We start from the raw sequence: 20,873 nt of genomic DNA, 5'->3' as shown, positions 1-20,873 counted from the left end.
TCTTTTTATTAAACCAAGCTAGTTTAAGCTCTCCACAGTCTTGCAGGCAGAGACTGGACATGTAGTGAATGCCTGTTTAAGGATTGCTAATGCAGAACAGTCATAGAGGTACAAATCTTATTAAGAATATGGATTCTCAAATGTTTATACACTGTTACAATTTGTATTAGGGAAACACAAGAGATACTCCAAAAATAAACTTAAATAACATCGGCTTACTTCATACTTAATATCAGCCTTACATCCATAAACATTGAAGTGAATCTCAGACCCTTTAAACTTCAAACTCTATAAGTAACATAATTAGTCCTCCCTGTTTCATCATCATTACTAATGTTAGCAATAGACCGATCAGTCTATTATTATACTTAACTGATACTGCTAATACTACACATACTTTCCAAGCTCAAAGAAGTTTCAGCAGATGGCTGTTCAACATGAGTCTGGTTCTGTGCAAGGTTTCTGCCTCTCAGCTAAATGTTTCTTAGTGCTCATGATGGATTAATATTAGACTTGTTAAAGTTAACTCCATAAGGATCAGTTGATTCTCACTGTAAGGAAAGTTTGTTTTTGGTTTTCTTAGCCCTTCAACTAGGTAGCAATTCCAAATGTTTGCCTATAAGCAGATTTAGTTTGTGTATTTGAGGCCTGTGTGTTTTCTACAGGATGGAGAGGCTGAGGTTCAGCGGCTGGTTGGTGAAATGAGAGCAGAAGCAGAGAAACACCAGAGGGAGCTAGAGACTTTGAGACAGCAGTGCAGGAGTGAGGTGGAGGATGCCCACAGGCAGGCTTTCAATCAGAGTGAGACCTCGCAAAAAGGGTTTTTCTAAAGCATTCAAAATAACAATCTAGAAATGATTATTCTTTATGCTGATGGTCTAATTTGCTTTGGTTAGTCATTAAGAGTCATCAGAACCTGTTAAAAACTCCTCAGGAGCTTTAAAGAACTGCTGATTAAAGAAAATGTGAGTGTGACACTGACTGGAAAGTGTGACATTGATCTGTTGAATGGAGTCAAAGTTTCAGTTTTGAACTGGAAGCATTGCCTGAAGCTAAAGGACTTCTTTCAGAGTGTAAAGTTACTGTATTTGTTAAGTTGTAGCTGCTTGAAGACGTAATGGAAGTGCAAACAACACAAGGCTTAAATGTTATTAAAGGATTCAGTTTAAGTTCATGCCTAAAAACTGAGCGGATGTCAGGAAACGGTTCTTAAAGATACTTGACTGTATGTTTGATTTAAAACATTGATATTACTGCAGGAAGAACTGTCCACTCTCTTGGGGAAAAAGGCCATAAGAGAGGTAGAGCGAGGGGATCAACAAGCCGGGTTTTTCGCCCGTTATTTTTTGGCCCCCAAGGGAGACAGGGGTCTTCGTCCTATTCTGGACCTCCGGGGGCCCAACCCAACCTGGGGAGTGGAGATTTCATCCACAGGTGGTCAAGGAGATCTGGCGTCGCCTGGGCAAAGCAGAAGTTGACCTTTTTGCTTCCAGAGAGTCGGCCAAGGCCTCTGCTATACACCTTCCCTCCCTGCCAGTTCCTTCAGCCCCTTCTCCAAAAGGTGCAGTTGGAGAGTGTCAGGCTGATATTGGTGGCCCCTCTTTGGCCTCACATGACTTGGTTTTTGGCAATCCTGCCCCTGTTAGAGGGATTGCCGCGAGAGCTCCCAGCATGGAGAGACCTGCTGTCCCAGGCCAGTGGGACTCTCTTCCATCCGTTTCCAGCAGGGCTCAGAATGACGGCTTGGCCCCTGAGAGGTACAGGCTCCTAGCTTTAGGGTTACCGGAGCCTGTAGTGAGACCGATGCAAGAAGCACCAGCACCATCTACTAGGGCTGATGTTTACAGCCTGGTGTGGGGCCCACCACTTGGACCCCTACCTGGCCAAGCCTCAGGATGTCCTGCAGTTCTTTCAGTCCAAGCTGGAGACTCGGAAGTCTGCTGTTTCGCTGCGGGGCATTGTGGCAGCAATTAAGGTGGTTCCCCTTGGTGAATATTCTTACTTTTACTGAAGACGGCTGCTCCTTAATTTCACGATACCTCAGGGGTTACCAGAGTCTTACCATCCTCAGGACTGGACCCTCGGTTCTGCCTTGGGACCTTGATCTAGTCCTCAGTGCACAACGGCATCCGCCTTTTGAACCTCTTGAGGATTTAAACTTCAAATGGCTCTCCTTTAAGGCAGCCTTTCTGTTTGCCATAACTTCTGCCAGAATAATAAGCGAGCTCCACGCACTGTCTGTTCATGAAGACTGCTATCTGGTTTACGCTGGGTGGGTCTGGCGTAGTCCTCCGACCCAACCTGGCTTTTCTACCTACGGTCCTGTCTTAGTTACATCTGTCCCAGTTGGTCGAGTTGTGGTCACTCTCCTCTTGCAAAGATGGTCAGGAGGGTGAGCAGCACCTTTCTGTCTTGGGTCCAGTCAGGGCCCTGGCACAGTACATCCGGCGCACACAGGCTGTCAGGAAGTCTGACCAGCTCTTCATCTGCTTTTTTTTTCTCCCCAATACCGATATCGGCCCCCTTTCACTCGTGTTGGTGCTTGCTTATTTTAGTGTTAATCTCTTTGGGATTTTTTTCTTTGTTTCTGTAGATCAGTTATCATGATGATTTCTTTTTCTTTTTTTTATCATCATGTTAAAATGATTTGATTTCTTTTCGGTTCTGCAGTGCAGCCAGATCCTCCAGAGAGCCTGAACTGGACCCTGCTGAATGTGAATTTGACCGGCTCTTACTAGAGCTCATTGGAGCCTTATGTCCCATGAAGAATGTAAATGAGCATAGAGGACTGTCTTAACTCAGAATAAACTTCTGTCCGACCATGAAGTCCAAAACACACATGGAAGTGTTCAAAATATTTAAAGTGAAATTTGATCAGTGTTGTACAAATAATGGGGAAACGATCTATTTGAGTAGAAACTATATAAACCAAATAAAATATTTAATTTAAAGTTAGAGAATACAATACTAAGTGTATTCATAAACGTATATCCAGGACTAAATGATTATCTGAAATGATTATCAGTCATTGATTAGTAATTTCAAAATTATCAACACCAATTTCCATGAACAATTAAGTGATTTTCAAGAAAAGGGCCAAATGTTGTCTGGGTACAGCTTCTGTAATGTGAGGATTTGCTATATGTGTCACTGTAAACACAACATCTTACTCAAAAAAATAAACAAAAAAAGAATAACAGGCAAATAAGTTAATTGTAAAAATGCTTGCTAGTTTAAATCTACATTCTGTAATTAAATCACAAATATTAATAATTTCCATAGTTGCTTCGTGTCATTTTTTGTGTCTTTATGTAGGCCCTATATGTTGATGTAGGCCCATGTATTTTTTAACATAGGCTAACATTAAACATTTAGATATGCCAATTAAATAACCTTACATTTATATTAACAAAAACTAAATATGACAAAGTTGGCAAATATTTATCTTAATGTGAAAAAAAGTGACTTTTCAAAATTCACACCAATTTTTAGGGATGTTTTCGGCCTAAATGTGGAGAAATGTTTCTGTTTTTTTGTAGTGTGCTCAACTTTACAACAGTCGTCATGGAGACGGTGTAAGCTAACTAGCTTTAGCATCGGCGTTTCTTTGCTTGTAGCTTCTAAGTTATCCATGAACGTTACTTTGACTCTGAGACTGAATAAATTATACGATATTATTACTTTTTTTCCCGCTGTAGTCGTGAGCTCCGTCTTGGATTAACAACATGACAAAGGAAAACCGTGTGAATCTGGACACATTTTTGTTGGCTTTTACTCAACTTGAACAGGTAAAGGTAACACTATAACTGAAGCACAGGTAAAGGTTACACTATAACTAAAGCACAGGTAAAGGTAACACTATAACTGAAGAACAGGTAAAGGTAACACTATAACTAAAGCACAGGTAAAGGTAACACTATAACTGAAGCACAGGTAAAGGTTACACTATAACTAAAGCACAGGTAAAGGTAACACTATAACTGAAGAACAGGTAAAGGTAACACTATAACTGAAGCACAGGTAAAGGTAACACTATAACTGAAGAACAGGTAAAGGTAACACTATAACTGAAGCACAGGTAAAGGTAACACTATAACTGAAGAACAGGTAAAGGTAACACTATAACTGAAGCACAGGTAAAGGTAACACTATCGTGGATAACTGAAGAACAGGTAAAGTTAGCATTTAAATGTCCATCTTTCACAGTTTCAGTGCAGATGGAGTGAAAATATCTACCTGTCTATGTTGTATAGGTGTACAACATAGACAGGTAGATATTCTGTATTGTATAGGCCTATCTACAAGAAAGCAGAGACATTATGTAGGCAATATAAAATGATGTCATGAGAATATTACTGAGGAAACACATCAGGTGTTCAGTTCAGTTTATGTTTGTCCTCAAAACACTCAAATAAATGCTATACACTATGTTGTATTTCAAACATGTAAAAGCAATTATTATTTCATGGCTAGGTAAAATACAAAATGTGTGGCAGACCAACAAGTTTCAGCTCGGCTATGATAAAAAGTACCTTTAAATTATTAATAAAAGGAGCTTTTAAATATTGTAGGGCAGACTTATGTCACAACTACATGATCTATATAGATATATTAAGTGGAATAAAATTATCTCTTAATGGACCCTCCACTAAAACCTGAAGCATATTCTCTGCAAACTATTACACATGCACGCCACAGGAAAAGTGTTTGTTACGAATTGAAGGGTATTTAAAGTGCTTTTACGTTTTACACAGGGAATCGCAGAAGTTAATAACAAAAACAATGCTTTGGAGATCATGCTGGAGGATGCCAACAGACTCCTGAAATTCAACATGGCTAAGGAGAAAAGTCTGATTGAGGGTGAGTTGTTGTCCTGCTTCTGAAAGAGCATTGTGTAGGGTGTAGGATTTTGTATTGTTTGTCTCCCTCTGCTGGTTGTTTTGTCAAATGACAGTGTCATAGACGACTGGTGTTTCAGGGGCCTATTCAAAAAGTTTCCCCTTAGAGTGAGAACTAGATTCTTGTAAATTTAAAAAGTGAATCACAAAGCACCCTTAACAGAGCTTCTAAGGTGAAAAACTGTTTGGAGGAGTAAGGAGGACTTTTAAGAGGCTTAAGAGTTTTTCAAGCTGAGGAGAAAAAACAAGATGTTCTCTGAACACTAAATGAAGAATACTTTAGTTGAACCATTGTTGGCTGAACAGACAAAAGGTTATTTATGCAAACATTTCAATCTATCTTAGACATGCATGTTGAATGACTCTAAATGTGGTTTACTCCACAAGTGCATCTAATCATATTAAGGCCCTTTACATGAGGATGTAACTATCAGCATGTGAAGGGGCTGCTGCACTAGTGGGTTTTTTGTCATGCAGGTCACCATTAAAAAAAAGATCAAAATAATGACATAATAATGGCTGTACTGACCATAGACAATATCATACAATACTTCAAACACTTCTAAGTGGTTGCATTAAATTCATTTCCATTATTGAGTTGGTTTGAACTCTATAAATGTATGATAGATAAAAGCAATCAACCACCTCATGAAATTTTGCTGTTGATGTTGCAGAGCGAGATAGTCTTCTGGTCTCGGTGAACAGACTGCAGCAGACTCTGCAGGAGCAGATCAACCTCAGAGGTAACTGCAATAAACCACTGAATCCATATTTTCTACTAACTTGCAGATTTACCTAGAAACAAAAAGGATTTGGACACCAATTCCTAAAATCATCTCAGTGCTAGTTTAATTCTGTTACTGTTGTAATGTTGTGTTCAAGTTAACATTTATATTTGTCTCTGTGTGACATCCATTTCCTCCATATTTTGTATTCAGAATTGTTCATAATGCCATGGCACAACTTCTTAGTTATTTACTAAACCTGCTAATGACATTAAATGGATTTAACCATGCTTAACTGTTGTTGTGCTTTAATGCTTCATGTTTTAGTGGAGAATGACAGACTGAAGATTCATATGATGGAACTAGAACAACAGAATAAGAGAACAGCACAGGTAAGACCAGAGGCAGCATCTGATAATAATAACGTTATTTGTATAGCACTCTTAAAAAAACAAGGATTTAATGTGGACAGCTAACTAGTTTTATGGATTTTAAACGGCACAATCATCCATCCTTTATATTTACCATTTGACCTGTTCGGGCTGGAGCTAATCTCAGCAAGAGACAGAATACAACCTGGATTTGTCGCCAGTCTCTGTCATAGGGCTGAAATATACAGAGATAAATGGTAAATGGACTTGAGCTTGTAAAGCACTTTACTAGTCTGCTGACTACTCAGAGCGGTATTACACCACATGTCACACCTACATATTCACACTCATTCACATACAGATGGCAGAGGCTGCTATGTAAAGTGACCATCAGTATTAGCTAATCCCACTCATGCACATTTAAACACAGCCGCCCAGGCAGCGGGAGCAACTTGGGGTTAAAGTGTCTTGCTAAAGGACACATCGGACATGTGGCTGTAGGAGCTGGGTATGAAACCCCACTCTACCACTGAACCACAGCTGTACCATCAACCTGTCACTCAACTACACCCCTTAGGGCAATTTAGAGTAAAAAATTAACTTAATGAGCATGTCTTTTGTCAGTGAGAGGAAGTCAACATACCTGGAGAGAACCCATGCATGCACAGGGAAAACATGCAACCTCCGCACAGAAAGAACCGGGATTCAACTGACCAATATCTTGTTAACCTGCTGCTACTTTTAGAGTTGATTCTCACTGTTAGGAAAGTTTGTTTTTGTTTTCTCTTAACCCTGAAACTAGGTAGCAATTCCAAATGTTTGCCTATAAGCAGATTTAGTTTTTGTATTTGAGGCCTGTGTGTTTTCTACAGGATGTAGAGGCTGAGGTTCAGCGGCTGGTTGGTGAAATGAGAGCAGAAGCAGAGAAACACCAGAGGGAGCTAGAGACTTTGAGACAGCAGTGCAGGAGTGAGGTGGAGGATGCCCACAGGCAGGCTTTCAATCAGAGTGAGACCTCGCAAAAAAAACTCTATTCATTGAGACAGAGGGAGGGTGGATCTTATAGAAAGTTTCAGGGAACACTGATGTTATACAAGCACAAAGTAATCTCTCTAAAGCAAAGTCTTTATGCAGGTCATAGACTATGGATCACATTTATATCCCGGAATATAAATCTAACACAAATATAAGGCGTTTCAAACTTTGTCTTTCAGTCAGACGTTTGCAAGGTGACATTCAAGAGCTTTATAACCATAATTCCTTATTTTAGTAATGCTGTAGCATCCCAGCAGAGAAACAAGTAATGATTTAGATTAATCTGTGTATGACTTGTGTCTGAGGCTGTTTCTGTTTTTCATAGTGGAAGCTAAAGATGCTGAGCTGAAGAATCTGCTGGAGAGGAAAGATCTGGATCTGGAGGAAATGAAGAAGAAGCTGAAGGAGCAGGAGAGAGAGAAGCAGAGCGAGCTCCTCAAGTTACAGATGGAGGTAAATAAAAGCTGTCGTATAATCATTATGTTTGCTAATTAATAGAAAGATTATTGGTTTACTGATAGTTCTAGCTCCTTTTCTGAAAAAAGTGTGAATGAAGTTCATAGAGGAAACCAACGAGTGTTCTGAAGGGTCAAAGAGTTCAACTGTGTCTGTCTGCAGGAGATAATGGTTGACATCCAGTAAGCAGAAGTGCTGAGATTAAGAAGACCTCTGCTTTGCTCCTCAGTAGCTACTTTCAGCCTTTCTGTAAGCTTGTTGTTGTCTCTGGTGTTTTAACAGTTTGGTGCCAAATTAGCCAGAGTTCAGAGTACAGCTCAGTTGAGCCAACAGCACCAGCAGCAACAACACGGCTCCAGCCTCCTTCCCCAGAGTGTCTTCAAGAGGGTGAGAAGCCAACACAGAAAACCACTTAAAACCCCCTTTTTCACTGTGGACCTCCACAGAGTACACATTTTTATATATATATATATATATATATATATATATATATATATATATATATATATATATAAGTAATGGATGTGTACCTCAAAGGCTTCCAGTCTGTAAGCAGCACTCTGTGCATGCATGAGGATATGATCATGAGTGTTTCTGAGGTACACAGCTGCAAGATGTTATGGGTACGTGAATTGGCATACAGGCTTTGCAAACCTCAGCTCAGAGGAGAGAAAACGTTGATAGATTTGACCTGGATGTCTCATCTTATTCTAATTCCTATAAGTTTAACTTTGTAAAGCGACACCCATACTACTACGCTCTCATGTAAAACGAGACACAAAACAGATGCTCTCAATGTACGACTCATACTGGCTGGACAATGGACATGGGAATAGCTTCATGTTTGCACTAGTCCCATGAATAAAATAGAGAACGGCTCAACAGCTGCGTACGTAGACCGCAAGTTCAGCAACACTTAATTTCACGTTGGGAGCATGACAAATCAGGGAAGAACACTTTATGACTGAGAAGTCCCAACAGGGAAGAAAAAGGATGTGGAAGTCTGCAACAACTTTTTTGCCCACACAGACTAAAACACAACCCTGGAGTTTTCAATTAAAACGGGGTCAGCCTTTTGAGCCTTTTTAGGATAGCTTAAATGCAGTGGTGTCTGTAGAGTGGGCATCAAGGATACATGTAGCAAAAGTTCAGTGTTTTTCACACACATCCATGTGAGCCGGGCTACTCAGGCACGTCTAATGCTGACAGTATAAGACTCAGCATATATATGACTCAGCATACAGCAATATTCAGTAGGCTGTTATCAGCAACCTGACATGAAACACACTCTCCCCTGAAACTTCAAGTTCTGCTCAGCCACCTGCTACCTTAGTTTGATAAATAACTCCTCGTTTAAACTTTAACAATCTAACACAAGCAAAATCAGGCCACTTCCAATCATGCACAAGTTCCATTATTTCCTGCAAAAGAAAGCAGCCTAGATAAAAGAAAGTGACTAATGATTTTGATAACAGCAGTGTTTTTGCTAACTGTATTTATTAACCCTGAACAACTGATATCCTAACTTCACAGACACAAGCTTTAGCCAGATGGAAACTTAAAAACCATGTTTGTGACGGGTGTGAACACAAAACCTCAGAGAAGCAAAACTTGCAAGAAAAAAAAACACACACATTTTAAATACGTTGATTCATTTCAATTCTTGGTGACATGTCTTAGAATTTGAGTTGCCCAGAGCTTAATCATGTTTGTTTGCCTTAGCATTAAATTTACAACAATAGTGCCTCTAAATATTTAGTCTGATATCATTTCCTAGTTGGAAAGAATCGCAAATAAGATTTAAAGTAAGTGGGTTGTGTTTTTTGTAGGTCGTCTGCGTCATGTCTGTTTTGAGCAAACTGTAAGTATTTTTTGTAATGCCTTTTTGTAGTGTGTCTGTGTTTGTTTGTGGATTAACTGTGTGTGTGTGTGTGTGTGTGTGTGTGTGTGTGTGTGTGTGTGTGTGTGTGTGTGTGTGTGTGTGTGTGTGTGTCTCTTCAGAAGCTGCAGTTCTTCCAGGAGGAGAAGAACAGAGAGATTGAGGTCTTGCGTCACAGAATCAAAGAGCTGGAAGAGAACCAGCGTGTCGGAGGCCACAACGTTAACCCTCTAAAGAGGCGAAAGATCTAGTTTGTTTAGAAGCTAACGAGCTGCTGACCTCCCGACTGACCTCCCGGCGCTGCAGGTGCACGAATCTTCTGACCTCTCAATGGGCAAAAAATACTTGAGTGTTTTGAAATTTCTAGATTTATATTTTAGCTCCATTTCGAAGCATTTCCTCAGAGTTGAGGAAGTCAACATCTTTTCCAGATGCTTTTCTGAACGCCTTGCCTTTTTCTTGTACAGTCACTCATGATCAGATTTGCAGTCTCACCACGCTGCTTGCAGGTGACCAGTGTGAAGCGAGCACATTCTCAACACATGCTGTAGCCCGGTGTAAGGCTTTAATCCAATTAGATGCCTGCATGGGAGTGATGGAGGGAGGGAGCAGTGCAGACATAGGAGAGACGCCCTTGGGAGTGGATGCGGTAGCTTGAAGGCCAGTCTCATTCAAGGGATTAATCATTTTAATCTAATTTCATTCAAAGAGTTAAGAATCTGTTGACTATTTTGTGTTGGATTTCTAAAATGCCTCAAGTTCTTTTGTCTTCTGTAATTTGTGTTCAAAGAGTTCCTTTAATATGAAAAGTCATATTTTCTGAGTGACCTTCGACTTTCTGAATATTATTTTTAAGATCAGTAGGAAACTGGAATCCTTACTGATCTGAGCTCACTTCCTAGTAGTGTTGTAATCAAAACTACACTAACCGAGACCAAGACATACCTGAGACCAGACTGCTCCGAGACCGAGACATGACCGAGACATTTGGGGATCAAGACCAAGTCAAGACCGAGTCAAGTACCTAGACCAAGACCTTAAATATCCCTGAAAAATCATCATCTTGTGTGCAGGCTGCGTGTCACTCATTTAGACCATAACGGAAAGGTTGCAGTCGTAATCGGGGGAGAGGGAATGAAACATATTCATTGAAGTTATTTGTTGTTTATGAAACGGCGTTTTTTTTCTCATGACAGTAATGACGTGGAAAAATAGCAATACCAAATCAGTAGTAGTCTTGACTGGTTTTGATTTAAAATCTGTAGTCCTCCCAGCTTGAGACCGAGTAAAAATGCTTTTGATTCAGAGACGAGAGTGGTCTCAACCAAACTCGAGTACTACAACACTACTTCCTAGATCCATTTATGCAGCACACTTCTGACAAGATCATCTTAAACGTGTTGCTCCCAAAAATGGAGTGCAGAAAGACCAGGGAATTATTTAGCCATTGACACTGCTGACATGTATAAAGCACATATCGTCTCGTCATTGCTTCACAAATGTGAGGATTTAGCTCCTTTTCTTGTTGTGTATGATGGTTACTTGAATATATTTGGGCTTTAGGCAGTTTGCAAGACAAGCAAAAAAAGAACTATGAAGACTGGGAAATAGTTAATTCAAAGCCGATCAAATAATTACTTAGAAAATCTGCAAAAAATAATTTATTACTCCTTCCTGGTGAGCAAAATATGCAACTGAGATGTTGTTTTTAAATAATGAGGAACATTACTTTGAGATTGGTGCTCAGTTGTGGTACTGATCGGGCTATTATATTTAATCAACACTTGCATTATATAGAAATAAGCAGATTTGAATGTTGTTTTCTGATTGTTCCTCACAGGGAGAACACACCTGAATGAAAAGACGTTCTGCCTGCCGATGACCTCGTGGTCTTTAATCTCTCTAAGTGAGCTGCTCTGCCAGCCCACACAGGACAGGGAGCTAATCTCTATGGGAACATTGGGTAATGCCGTTGCATAACATATCACCTTCTCAAAAGCCAAGGGATCAACCTCAGCTGCAAAACACAGGCTTTGGTATCACACAATTATTCTCTGCTTGACGTGCAAACCAAAGTGTTCTGTTCATATCGGCTGCAGATACAAACACGTGCACATTTTGATGTCTGTTGCATCTTCCTTGCTTCATTTTTTTGCCACTCTGATTTGATTTTTGAGTGACTTGGACAGGCTTAAATTACAACAGGATTTGAAGTCATGACACCCATTATCCTTCGTCACTCAGTGAGGAGGAGACTGTGCACTTGACTAGTGGCTCAAACACACCCACCTCCTTCACCTCCTGTGCTCCTGACCATCAGTGTACAGTAGGTCTGATAGGGGGGGACGGAGAAGGACACTGTGACAGCGCGGTTTTGCCCACAAGGATCCAGCTGTCTGAAAAGATTTGGGCACAAACAGATTTCAGCATGTGATTGAGAGAAGTTCATCTTTCTGGTTCCTGCTGGGCCAGAAGAGCCATGTGATTGTGTTGGTGATTGTAATGGACTCTACAACTGTGAATTAACACAGAGCAGCACTTTGGAAACTTGGTAAGAGACATTAATCTTGTTTTATATATACTTGATGTCTTTATAATATATCTCTTAAGACTCATTGCAACCATTTAGGGTTCCATGTTTCATATCTATCGTGTAGTTACTATTAGATGTGTAGATGTGTTGCAAGATTTAGCCATGAATATATTTATGTTGTCTTGAAAACGATGGCATTGAAGCAGCGGAGGAAGCATGTGTAGAATATTGACTGTATTAGTGATGTGAAGGGGATATTTACAGTGTGGAATAAGGGGTTCACCTTGTTCATAGGGAAGTATGATTACAATTTTGTTTGATGTAGGCTGACCTTCATGCCATGGAAATCCTAAGTGTTTTCAGAATTATGTAGAGAAAGAGGGGGGAAAGTCTGAATCAGAAAATTAAAACAATAAGTGTTTGATTAAAATAAGGAATTAAATTAATGAAGAACATCCTTATTCAAATAGTAAGAACAGCTGTGTGCGAAGAACAACATGCTATGTAAAATATGTTCAACTGAAAGAATACAAATGCATCATGTTGGTCATTTTAGTGTATGTCCGAACATTGAGCTGGTTAAAGACCCTAATGACAATATTGTGTTTGTGAAGATGACCTCATCCCCATCCTGCCGCAAAAATGCCAGGAAGCCAGTACCGAGTGCCCAGTGCCAAAATCCACCACAGCCAGTACAGTCTGACGGACAGCTCTGAGATCGGCCCCGAGGACGAGGATGCTGACGGTGAGCTGCGCCTCACCCCCCTGCAGAAGCTCACCACCGCCCTGTGCAAGGATGAGAAGACCATCAAGGAGCTCATCATAGGCCGCAGGGTGGGCTTCTACAAGGTCCGAGGGGAGATCGGCAGTGGGACCTTCTCCCGAGTCAAAATGGCTTTCAATGCTCTGACTAAAGGTAGGGATGTATGCTTTCTCACTGTGCCTCACATTCAGTTACACATTTTCTTTTCATTATTGCTTCATTGTCGGTCAACTTAACTTCATTCACAACGCGACAGAGACACAGAACACCTTGCAAGTAGTTTAAGGAAAAGGATGTGGTTCAGCAGACAAAACAATAGGGTTAAAATGGAGGCAGTCTGTTGTTCAAAAACAGAAAAAGATATCCAATATACCTTCATTTGAACAAGTGTGAAACTGAGACAAAAACTCAGTCCATCTCTGTACAAAAGAGGCAAACCTAAAACAAGACATATCAGACCCAAAGCCTGATTTGTTTCTCGAATGGCAAGCCCACATTGACTACGTCAACCCAAATCTCAGGTTTAACAAATCAAAGTTGGCAGAATCAGACTCCAAACTTGATACAATTGTCCTGAACTCTACTATATCTTACGTGATGTAACCTTACTATATCATACTTTTTAAAAGATTAAGGGTCTCGAATGACAAAAGGCTTGATCATCAGTTGATATTAAAGGGGACAAATTATGATGTGTTTTTGAACATATATTTGGGTAACCTGAGTGTCTACAGACCCACAACATGTGAAATAAATCCATCCAGTCCTTTGTTTGTGATTGCATAAGTCTTACAACACAGAGAAAAATGTTCTCTTTGTGATGTCACAGTGGGATTCTGGTAAAAACAAATATCCTCCACTCCCCTGATATCTCCACCCATGGACTCCATGCCATTTTTATTCTCACTAGCAAAGGAGTGATGTCTACGGGGAAATCTCAGGGGGGTGGGGCTCATTGCATTTAAAGAGACACACACACCAAAACGGAGCGTTCTGAGAGAGCTGGTTTATACAGGGTCACAAACCTCCTCTGGTGCTTGATTCATGTTATATTTTGACCACAGCACAGATGTTTCATTTAGACCACAGGGGACTCTTTGAAAAGGTGGTAAATGGGGATAATATGTCCTCTTTAAGAGCTTTGTTAAAAAATTTAATTACAAGGAGTCCAAAATCCAGACAAATGTAATTATAAAAATATTAAACAGAGAATGTTCACATTTAGGAAGCTGAAACAGAAATTGTTAGTTGTATATTGTTAGGCCTTTTTGCTCAATATATAATTAACTTTTTAATACCATTTCAAAGGCAGAGCTGGCGTGAAGGTTTCACAAACTATTGTACCAACGCATTAAAGTACAATTTTTTTCAGCACTGACATAACAACACTCTTAAAAAATGTACACACTACTTTTCCTATCAGACAATCCAACGATTAAAACACCCAGTAGCATTAAGTGATATGAATATGATACCCACCTGGTGAATTTTCTGATTGTTAACTAAACACAGCTTTGACTGATAACCGTACTTTCAGCTTATGATGTTAGAAGTCCCCACGTCCATCATGCAGACTGTATCTTTATGTGTCTTCATCTTTCCTCCCTTCAGACAAAGTGGCTATAAAGATCCTGGACAAGACCAGGTTGGACCATCAGGCCCAGCGTCTGCTCTCCAGGGAGATCAGCAGCATGGAGTCCCTCCAGCACCCCAACGTGGTGCGTTTGTACGAGGTGGTGGACACGCCGAGCCGCCTCTTCCTGGTGCTGGAGTACGCAGGAGGAGGAGACCTCCACAACAGGATCTGCAGCGAGGGTAAACTGTCTGACAACACCTGCAAGATCACCTTCGCCCAGATCCTGTCTGCCATCAAATATATGGTTAGTAAGAAAACGATTCATTTAGTTCTTAAACAGCATGTCATTAAATCACACCTGTCTTATGTAACTGTAGAGACTATCTAATGTCCCAATGTTCTAATCATACTTTCAGTCACTTGAACAGGTGTATGGGAAGGTCTTGACACGTATCCAAAAATAAACAAATGTCCAAAATGAAGTTCCTCTTTATTGTAAAAGATGAAGCAGACAAACCGAGGTGATCATATTAAGTGATGGATGATTGTTGCAGAGATTTTAACCTCCACCTATGCCACCATCTTCCTGTTCACCCATGACCTATAATGACCTGACAATACCTCCTGACATACCGGTATATATCACCATGTAGTGTTCAAATTAAGTAAATAAGTAAACATACAAACCAAAACCATTGAAATACAATACATTATTATGCCCACACTCACTTTGCTCCTACAGTAACTTCAGGAAAAAAAACTTAAGCTGAAAAACCTAAAGTTGAAGATAATGCTTGACAGACTCAATGCGTAACAGTATGTTACATTTGTAGTGTCAAGATGAATTATTTATCCTTTTCAGCAAACCAGCCAAGTACATATGTCTCTAGAATAGCAAAGATTAATGTGCAATTCTTTAAGGTGAATTTCTTTTTGTGCAGTAAGTCCGATATTTCCATAACAACTAATCAACATTTAGCAATCTAAGGATGGAGGAGGAGGCTGCAGACCTTTTTTTAAAGCAGACATGTTGACGTCACCGGAGGAAACACCCAGATTTAATCAAATTAAGTCATGGCGTAATCTTCTTTGTGACGGTGTAAATAGTAGTGACTATAAGGGAGTCTGTAAAGAGGTCAGAAGAGTTTGTAGGGTGTGAGCTATCAGTGACCAAGTTTTGAGGAGAAACTGTTGAAGAAAACTTAATGCAGGGTCTTTGTGCTATGTTATCAGCCCCTTGAAGAGGTTGCTCCAACATTTGGGAATATGCTTGTCTGCTGTCTTAGTATAGCTGTGTAAGTGTAATATCACTTGGTGGAAGAGGCTTTAAATGAAAAGCAAACTCCTCTGTGTCCTTTTGTACAATTAGTCAAAGTACAAGACATTAATCAGGCCTGTGGGGATTATCTTATACATCGAAGGTTCCTACACCCTGAAGTATACTCTGCTTTTTGTCTATTTTAACTTTAAATAGGATACAACAATTACAAGGTGGAAATCATGCTTAGTTAAAGACTTAAAAACCAACAAATACCAGTTTAGAAAACGTTTACTCTGTATTAAATCAAGTGAGAGGTACAGTTGTTTTTTTCATCTGCTTCTATACAATCAGATTTTCTTTTTGTAGCCAGTGAAGGTGCCCCCTGCTGGACGTTAGAATGAAACCTCTGCATTGGCTTCACTTGTCCAACCCTTCAGTGTCAGCTCAGTGGTTGGTTGGGTTACACAACAACATTGGTAACAGGAAGCACTTCCTGTTTGTGTTTTAGTCTGACTTGTGTGATTCTTTAAGAGAATAAGATAATTGCATTTCTGCACCACATCATTTCCTTGGGTTAACAGAAAAAAACTAAACTTCAAACTAAAACAACTGAGTCTAAAAGCAACAAGCAAACACATTTTGTCAGGTTTTATTCAAGTACTGACATAAATTACACCCAATTATCAAACACATTCACTGAAGAATGAAAAAGGAGACTTTAAAAATCGGACCATATTATTTTGTTACAATGTACAAGATAAGATAATCCTTTATTCATCTCAAAACAAAGACATTTACAGTGTTTCAGCAGCGAAGAGCAGGATAGCCAACAAAGGAAAAACACACAGTGCACAATTGGATAACATTTTGAAAACTTTTAAATACAAAAAATATGGATCAAATAGTTATAGAGCCAACAACAGAGCTGTCGTTGCAACATGATGTAGGTCTGTATAAAAAAGCATATTAGGATGAACATGTTATTGCACAAGTAGTTCCATATATTATTATTGCAATGCAAATAGCATCAGGTAGTAGTTTACATATTATGCACAAGAGGTAGGAGTGAATTCTCCGGTTTTGTGTGTGTTTTATGGTGGACTGGGAGCAGGCTTGGTTAAACAGTCTGACTGCAGCAGGAAGGAAGGACCTACAGTTCAGATTTTTGACTTACAAGCAAAGTCTAATGAAGGACTCTTCAGAATCATGAACATTGGTTTTCACTTTAATGTTGTCTTGATGTCTTTATATCAAATGTATTGATGTAAATTGTATTATTCACTCGTGTGTGTGTGTGTGTGTGTGTGTGTGTGTGTGTGTGTGTGTGTGTGTGTGTGTGTGAGTGTGTGTCTGTGTGTGTGTGTGTGTGTGTGTGTGTGTGTGTGTGTGTGTGTGATGGACAAAAGTCTGATCTCTATAAGTTTTCTGAGAAGGAAAAGTTTCTTCTCATCTTGAAGGCCAAGACTGTTTTGATCCTGTAATAGAAACGTTATCATGTCACATTTTGTTGAGTTATTAGCAACATGGCTAACAACAGCTTGTTTGTTTTGATATCTGCAGCACAATCTCAACATCATTCATCGAGACCTGAAGGCGGAGAACGTTCTGTTCACCTGCAGCGGCTGTGTGAAGGTGGCCGACTTTGGATTCAGCACGCAAGTTTCCAACCGCAACGACACCCTTGACACCTTCTGTGGCTCTCCCCCGTACGCCGCCCCAGAGCTCTTCAAGGACGAGTACTACGTGGGCCCCCAAGTGGACGTGTGGGCCATGGGGGTCCTGCTTTTCTTTATGGTGACTGGCTCTATGCCGTTCCGTGCTGAGACTATGGGGAAGCTCCGGCGCTCCATCATCGATGGCGCCTACACCGTGCCCCCCTGGGTGCCCGGCCCCTGCCAGAGGCTCATCAAGGGCATCTTGAAACCAGCCCCTGCTGAGCGCTGCGCTATTGACCAGATGCTGGGCTGTGATTGGCTCTTACCCGTGGAGTTTCCCTGGTCGTTGGTGCCTCCCGAGCCGGTGAGCCCTCTGCAGAGCTTGCTGGACTTGGATCGTGGGGATCTGGAGGAGGAGGTGGAGGAGGAGGTCAGGGTCCTGCTTGAGGAGCTGGGCTTCACCTCAGAGCACCTGAGGAACAATCCACTCAAAGAGAGCCGCAGCCCTGTCACTGGGGTGTACCGGATCCTGCTGCACCGAGCCCAGAAGAGGAGGGGCTATGACACTCCCCCAGTGGTCCGAGGGATGGTGAGGGACCCCAAGAGGGAGGGGCTCCGGGCCTACAGGGGCCTCAGACACACCTCCAAATTCTGTGTGCTTTCATAACAGACTGTTAGAGACGGTTAGGCATGTTTTTTTTTGCACACCTCTTTAAAATGAGTTTAAGTATGGATTTTGTTTTATATCATGGGAAAGTGACTTTGAGCAATTAATGACTGATCATTTTTCACATCAAGAAACTTTTGATAAATTTGTGACACTGTTTTCAATGCAACTTTTTGGGATAGCCTGAGTCATGTGTAAGTGCCTGTTGAGATTAATAACAAGAAATAATGAAACATGTTGCAACCTTTTTATTTACTATGTTTAAAGCAATAATCACAATGTTTTGTTGTTGTTGTTTTTTGTTTGTTTCCTGAGCCGAAAAGCCGAGAAACACTTGAGTTTGCACAAACCTGCATTGATAAAGCCATGCCACACTCGTTTGTGCACCTGATTGGAGCTTTGCATTATGTGTGTTTTTAGGGAAATTCTTCACCCTCTACCTCTGCAAGAGACTTTGTGTGTATTCACTAAATAAAGTTGTGCAAAGAAAACTGATGCGTCACGCAGACTCTTTTGTTACAGCACAGAGCAGGTGGCTGCTGCCGTTGCAGCTGCACTCTATCAGAGCTCATCTCCCGTCTTTGTGGCCTGTTTGCCAAAGTTTCACTAAGTGCGTGCGAGTAAACAACAGTCCCGACAGCAGCTGGCAGGACACCAGATGATACTCGGGACCCTTAATCATCGCCCAAACCGGTCCAAACCAGCCAGACCCAACTCGGCTGCACCCCTCTGGCACTGTAAACTGACTGACCCCCACGGCTCCTCCCACCCGAGCTCTGCCCGACCCCCATCTGCAGGGAGCGGCAGATGGCGCGGCGTGGCTGCGGAGACATCTGCAGGACAGACAATAGGCGCTCTGTGCGGACCGCTGGAGCTGACAGGCCCGGAGCTCCGCTATTGTGCGCTGCTCTATACACATGCAGATGAGTTCTGCTAGAGGAGGGACGGCGGAGGGTTTTTTTTAATACTGCAGATGACAGGCCTTAGCGCCTTCCATGCAAATCTGCTGAGTTTCACACTTTTGTTAGTTTCATACCCCCCCCCCCCCCCCCTCCCTGACCTGACCCATCAACACCCAAACACACACACACACAATACACAAAACTTGGGCTCAAACTTGTCTTTTTTAGGGAAAGAGAAAACACGTCAGAGAAAAAGTATATTTTGGAACTTTTATTGATCATTTTTCACATTTTTCACAATCTCCAACAATTTCTTTAACTGTCAGATATAAATACGTTTTTTTTCCAATATTTTTCCAACAGGATCAAGACATAAATCTGATCACTTTATACTTTAACAATTCAGTATTCTATAGAATCAAGAGTCTAAAAATACAAATTCTCTTTCTTTTTGAACATTAACTTAATTCAGTCGTTTCCTAAAGTGAAACCTTTAGAGAGCTGACTTTATTTCATTTCTTCTTCTTTTTTTTAAGATTTTAAATAATATTTTTTTGTCATTGTTAAACTTCTAAAGTGAAACCTTTAGAGAATTAAGACAATTCTGGAAAGTGGGAAACATTTCCGCTGATTGCAACTGTTGTTATGTTGCTCAGCAAAGAAGCCATCTTTAAAAAGTCCTTTTTAAAAACGCCTCTTTCTCAGCACCGCTTCTTCTCCTACTGCGCGTGCTTCAAGATGCGACTTTTGCTCTGTGGGAGCCACAGGACGCAGAAGTCGCTTCTCCTTCCTCTCCAAACCTCATCCGCACAAAGAATGAGGGTCGATGTGTCGCTCTTGTGGCATACCTGACCTCATTCACATAAAGAATGAGAGTCATCTTGGCATGGACGGGACAAGAGGCGACGAATCACGGGGGGCCACTCGGGCCGGCGCCGTGCTGCCTGGACGGGAATCCTCCTCAGGAGTATCCAGGGATGAGAAGAAACAGGGTCATCCTGTTCATTAGGATGAGTATTTCCATATAAGAAGCTTCACAGCATCTGAGCAAGAGAGGAGCCGAGCCCCAGATCAGCGCTCGGGGAGGCTGATCTCGGGAACCCAGTCGTTCAGACGACGACTCTCCTCACAGAACAGGTGCAGCTTCTCCAGAGCGGGGTCCTGCCAAGACCCTTCAGCTGGGTTCTGTTGACACAAGAGAAGAAAAGCAGAGTTAGACACGTGTTTCTTTCACAGCTTAAATGTTTCTCAGATGATTCAGAATAATAAAAATGTCTTTAGCAGAGCTCTACATACCGTGATGAGGACGCAGTGAGCATCTTCAAGTTGCTCGGCCTTGTCGCCAACAATCTCAGCCAGACGCTGCACGTCGCTCACTCTGACGATGCTGATGTCGTTGTCAAAGCAGAAGGACTGGATGAGGGTGAAGTGGATCTGCAGAGCGATGTCACACTCAAACTCCTCATCCACGGCCAGGACGCAGAAAGACACGCTGTCCGGGTCACTGTGGAATCAAAATAACAGCTCGTGAGATTTCAATCCAAAAATGTTTCAAACGACTTCACTCAGTTAAAAGTGTAGTAAGCTACATATTCAGTAGAGAAAGTCATACTTACAGATTCATAACTTTAGCGCACTCGTAGACGCCCACGGTGAGGGAGTCGTTGTCCTTAGCGGACACCAGGACCTCCTCCAGGGCTTGGCCGGTGCACTGGGCACGCTCGGTGGGTTTCTGGATCAGAACTTCCTCAAGAGTCATGATGAAGGTGATTTGAGATAATTCCACAAAGGGAGAGTTTCGAGAGCTGGTTCGCAGAGCAAATCCGTAAAAGGGAGCAGAGTGATTTGAGAGATCTGCAGCCTCCCTCTTATATACTCTTCAGCTCGTGCGGCGAAGAGAAAGCGCTACGCTCTGATTGGCTGAAGCTGAATGGTGTATTGGTATGATAATGCCTTTTGTCACAGTCTGGCTCGTGGCAGATTGATGGGGGTCATCGAGCCACGCACGCTCCCCCCTCAGAGCAGCAGCAGGCTGAACTGAAACTAAAAATAGCTTCATTAAAAAAAATAAAGTTTTATCCCTCTGCAACACTTCTGTGCACGTAAGAGAAAACAAAGCAGCTGATTCACAGTGTGGGGAATGGGGTGCATG

At 41.4% G+C, this 20,873-nt stretch overlaps 3 protein-coding genes across 3 annotated transcripts; 2 read left to right on the top strand and 1 right to left on the bottom strand.

The window, feature by feature from the left end:
• The first annotated feature begins 3,725 nt into the window (after positions 1 to 3,725).
• LOC109985660 (coiled-coil domain-containing protein 152) lies at positions 3,726 to 10,022 on the top strand. Its single transcript, XM_065965305.1, has 8 exons — positions 3,726 to 3,788; positions 4,755 to 4,860; positions 5,573 to 5,641; positions 5,951 to 6,015; positions 6,867 to 7,002; positions 7,355 to 7,482; positions 7,768 to 7,872; positions 9,487 to 10,022. The coding sequence occupies exons 1-8, from the start codon at positions 3,726 to 3,728 to the stop codon at positions 9,613 to 9,615; spliced, it is 801 nt and encodes a 266-aa protein (XP_065821377.1). The 3' UTR covers positions 9,616 to 10,022.
• Positions 10,023 to 11,222: 1,200 nt separating this feature from the next.
• On the top strand, positions 11,223 to 18,300 carry nim1kb (NIM1 serine/threonine protein kinase). The gene is made up of 4 exons (XM_020636094.3): positions 11,223 to 11,915; positions 12,512 to 12,813; positions 14,272 to 14,540; positions 17,058 to 18,300. The coding sequence occupies exons 2-4, from the start codon at positions 12,540 to 12,542 to the stop codon at positions 17,817 to 17,819; spliced, it is 1,305 nt and encodes a 434-aa protein (XP_020491750.1). The 5' UTR covers positions 11,223 to 11,915; positions 12,512 to 12,539; the 3' UTR covers positions 17,820 to 18,300.
• Positions 18,301 to 18,977: 677 nt separating this feature from the next.
• gadd45gb.1 (growth arrest and DNA-damage-inducible, gamma b, tandem duplicate 1) lies at positions 18,978 to 20,581 on the bottom strand. The gene is made up of 3 exons (XM_020636075.3): positions 20,338 to 20,581; positions 20,018 to 20,225; positions 18,978 to 19,906 (listed from the first exon to the last, which is right to left on the bottom strand). Exons 1-3 carry the CDS (start codon positions 20,478 to 20,480, stop codon positions 19,793 to 19,795), a joined length of 465 nt encoding a protein of 154 aa, XP_020491731.1. The 5' UTR covers positions 20,481 to 20,581; the 3' UTR covers positions 18,978 to 19,792.
• Between the last annotated feature and the right edge of the window lie 292 nt (positions 20,582 to 20,873).

The sequence above is a fragment of the Labrus bergylta genome, chromosome 17, assembly GCF_963930695.1.
Source record: "Labrus bergylta chromosome 17, fLabBer1.1, whole genome shotgun sequence".
NCBI lineage: Eukaryota > Metazoa > Chordata > Actinopteri > Labriformes > Labridae > Labrus > Labrus bergylta.
This window is presented reverse-complemented; position numbering and strand designations above follow the sequence as displayed.

Excerpts from the sequence above, each read along its gene's own strand:
- gadd45gb.1 (XM_020636075.3), bottom strand. The coding sequence starts at position 20,480 with ATGACTCTTGAGGAAGTTCTGATCCAGAAACCCACCGAGCGTGCCCAG. Across the intron at positions 20,226-20,337 it reads TGCGCTAAAGTTATGAATCT|TGACCCGGACAGCGTGTCTT; the intron begins GTAAGTATGACT and ends TTGATTCCACAG. Across the intron at positions 19,907-20,017 it reads CTCACTGCGTCCTCATCACG|AACCCAGCTGAAGGGTCTTG; the intron begins GTATGTAGAGCT and ends TTGTGTCAACAG.
- nim1kb (XM_020636094.3), top strand. The coding sequence starts at position 12,540 with ATGCCAGGAAGCCAGTACCGAGTGCCCAGTGCCAAAATCCACCACAGC. Across the intron at positions 12,814-14,271 it reads TTTCAATGCTCTGACTAAAG|ACAAAGTGGCTATAAAGATC; the intron begins GTAGGGATGTAT and ends TCCTCCCTTCAG. Across the intron at positions 14,541-17,057 it reads TGTCTGCCATCAAATATATG|CACAATCTCAACATCATTCA; the intron begins GTTAGTAAGAAA and ends TGATATCTGCAG.
- LOC109985660 (XM_065965305.1), top strand. The coding sequence starts at position 3,726 with ATGACAAAGGAAAACCGTGTGAATCTGGACACATTTTTGTTGGCTTTT. Across the intron at positions 4,861-5,572 it reads GGAGAAAAGTCTGATTGAGG|AGCGAGATAGTCTTCTGGTC; the intron begins GTGAGTTGTTGT and ends TTGATGTTGCAG. Across the intron at positions 5,642-5,950 it reads GGAGCAGATCAACCTCAGAG|TGGAGAATGACAGACTGAAG; the intron begins GTAACTGCAATA and ends TTCATGTTTTAG.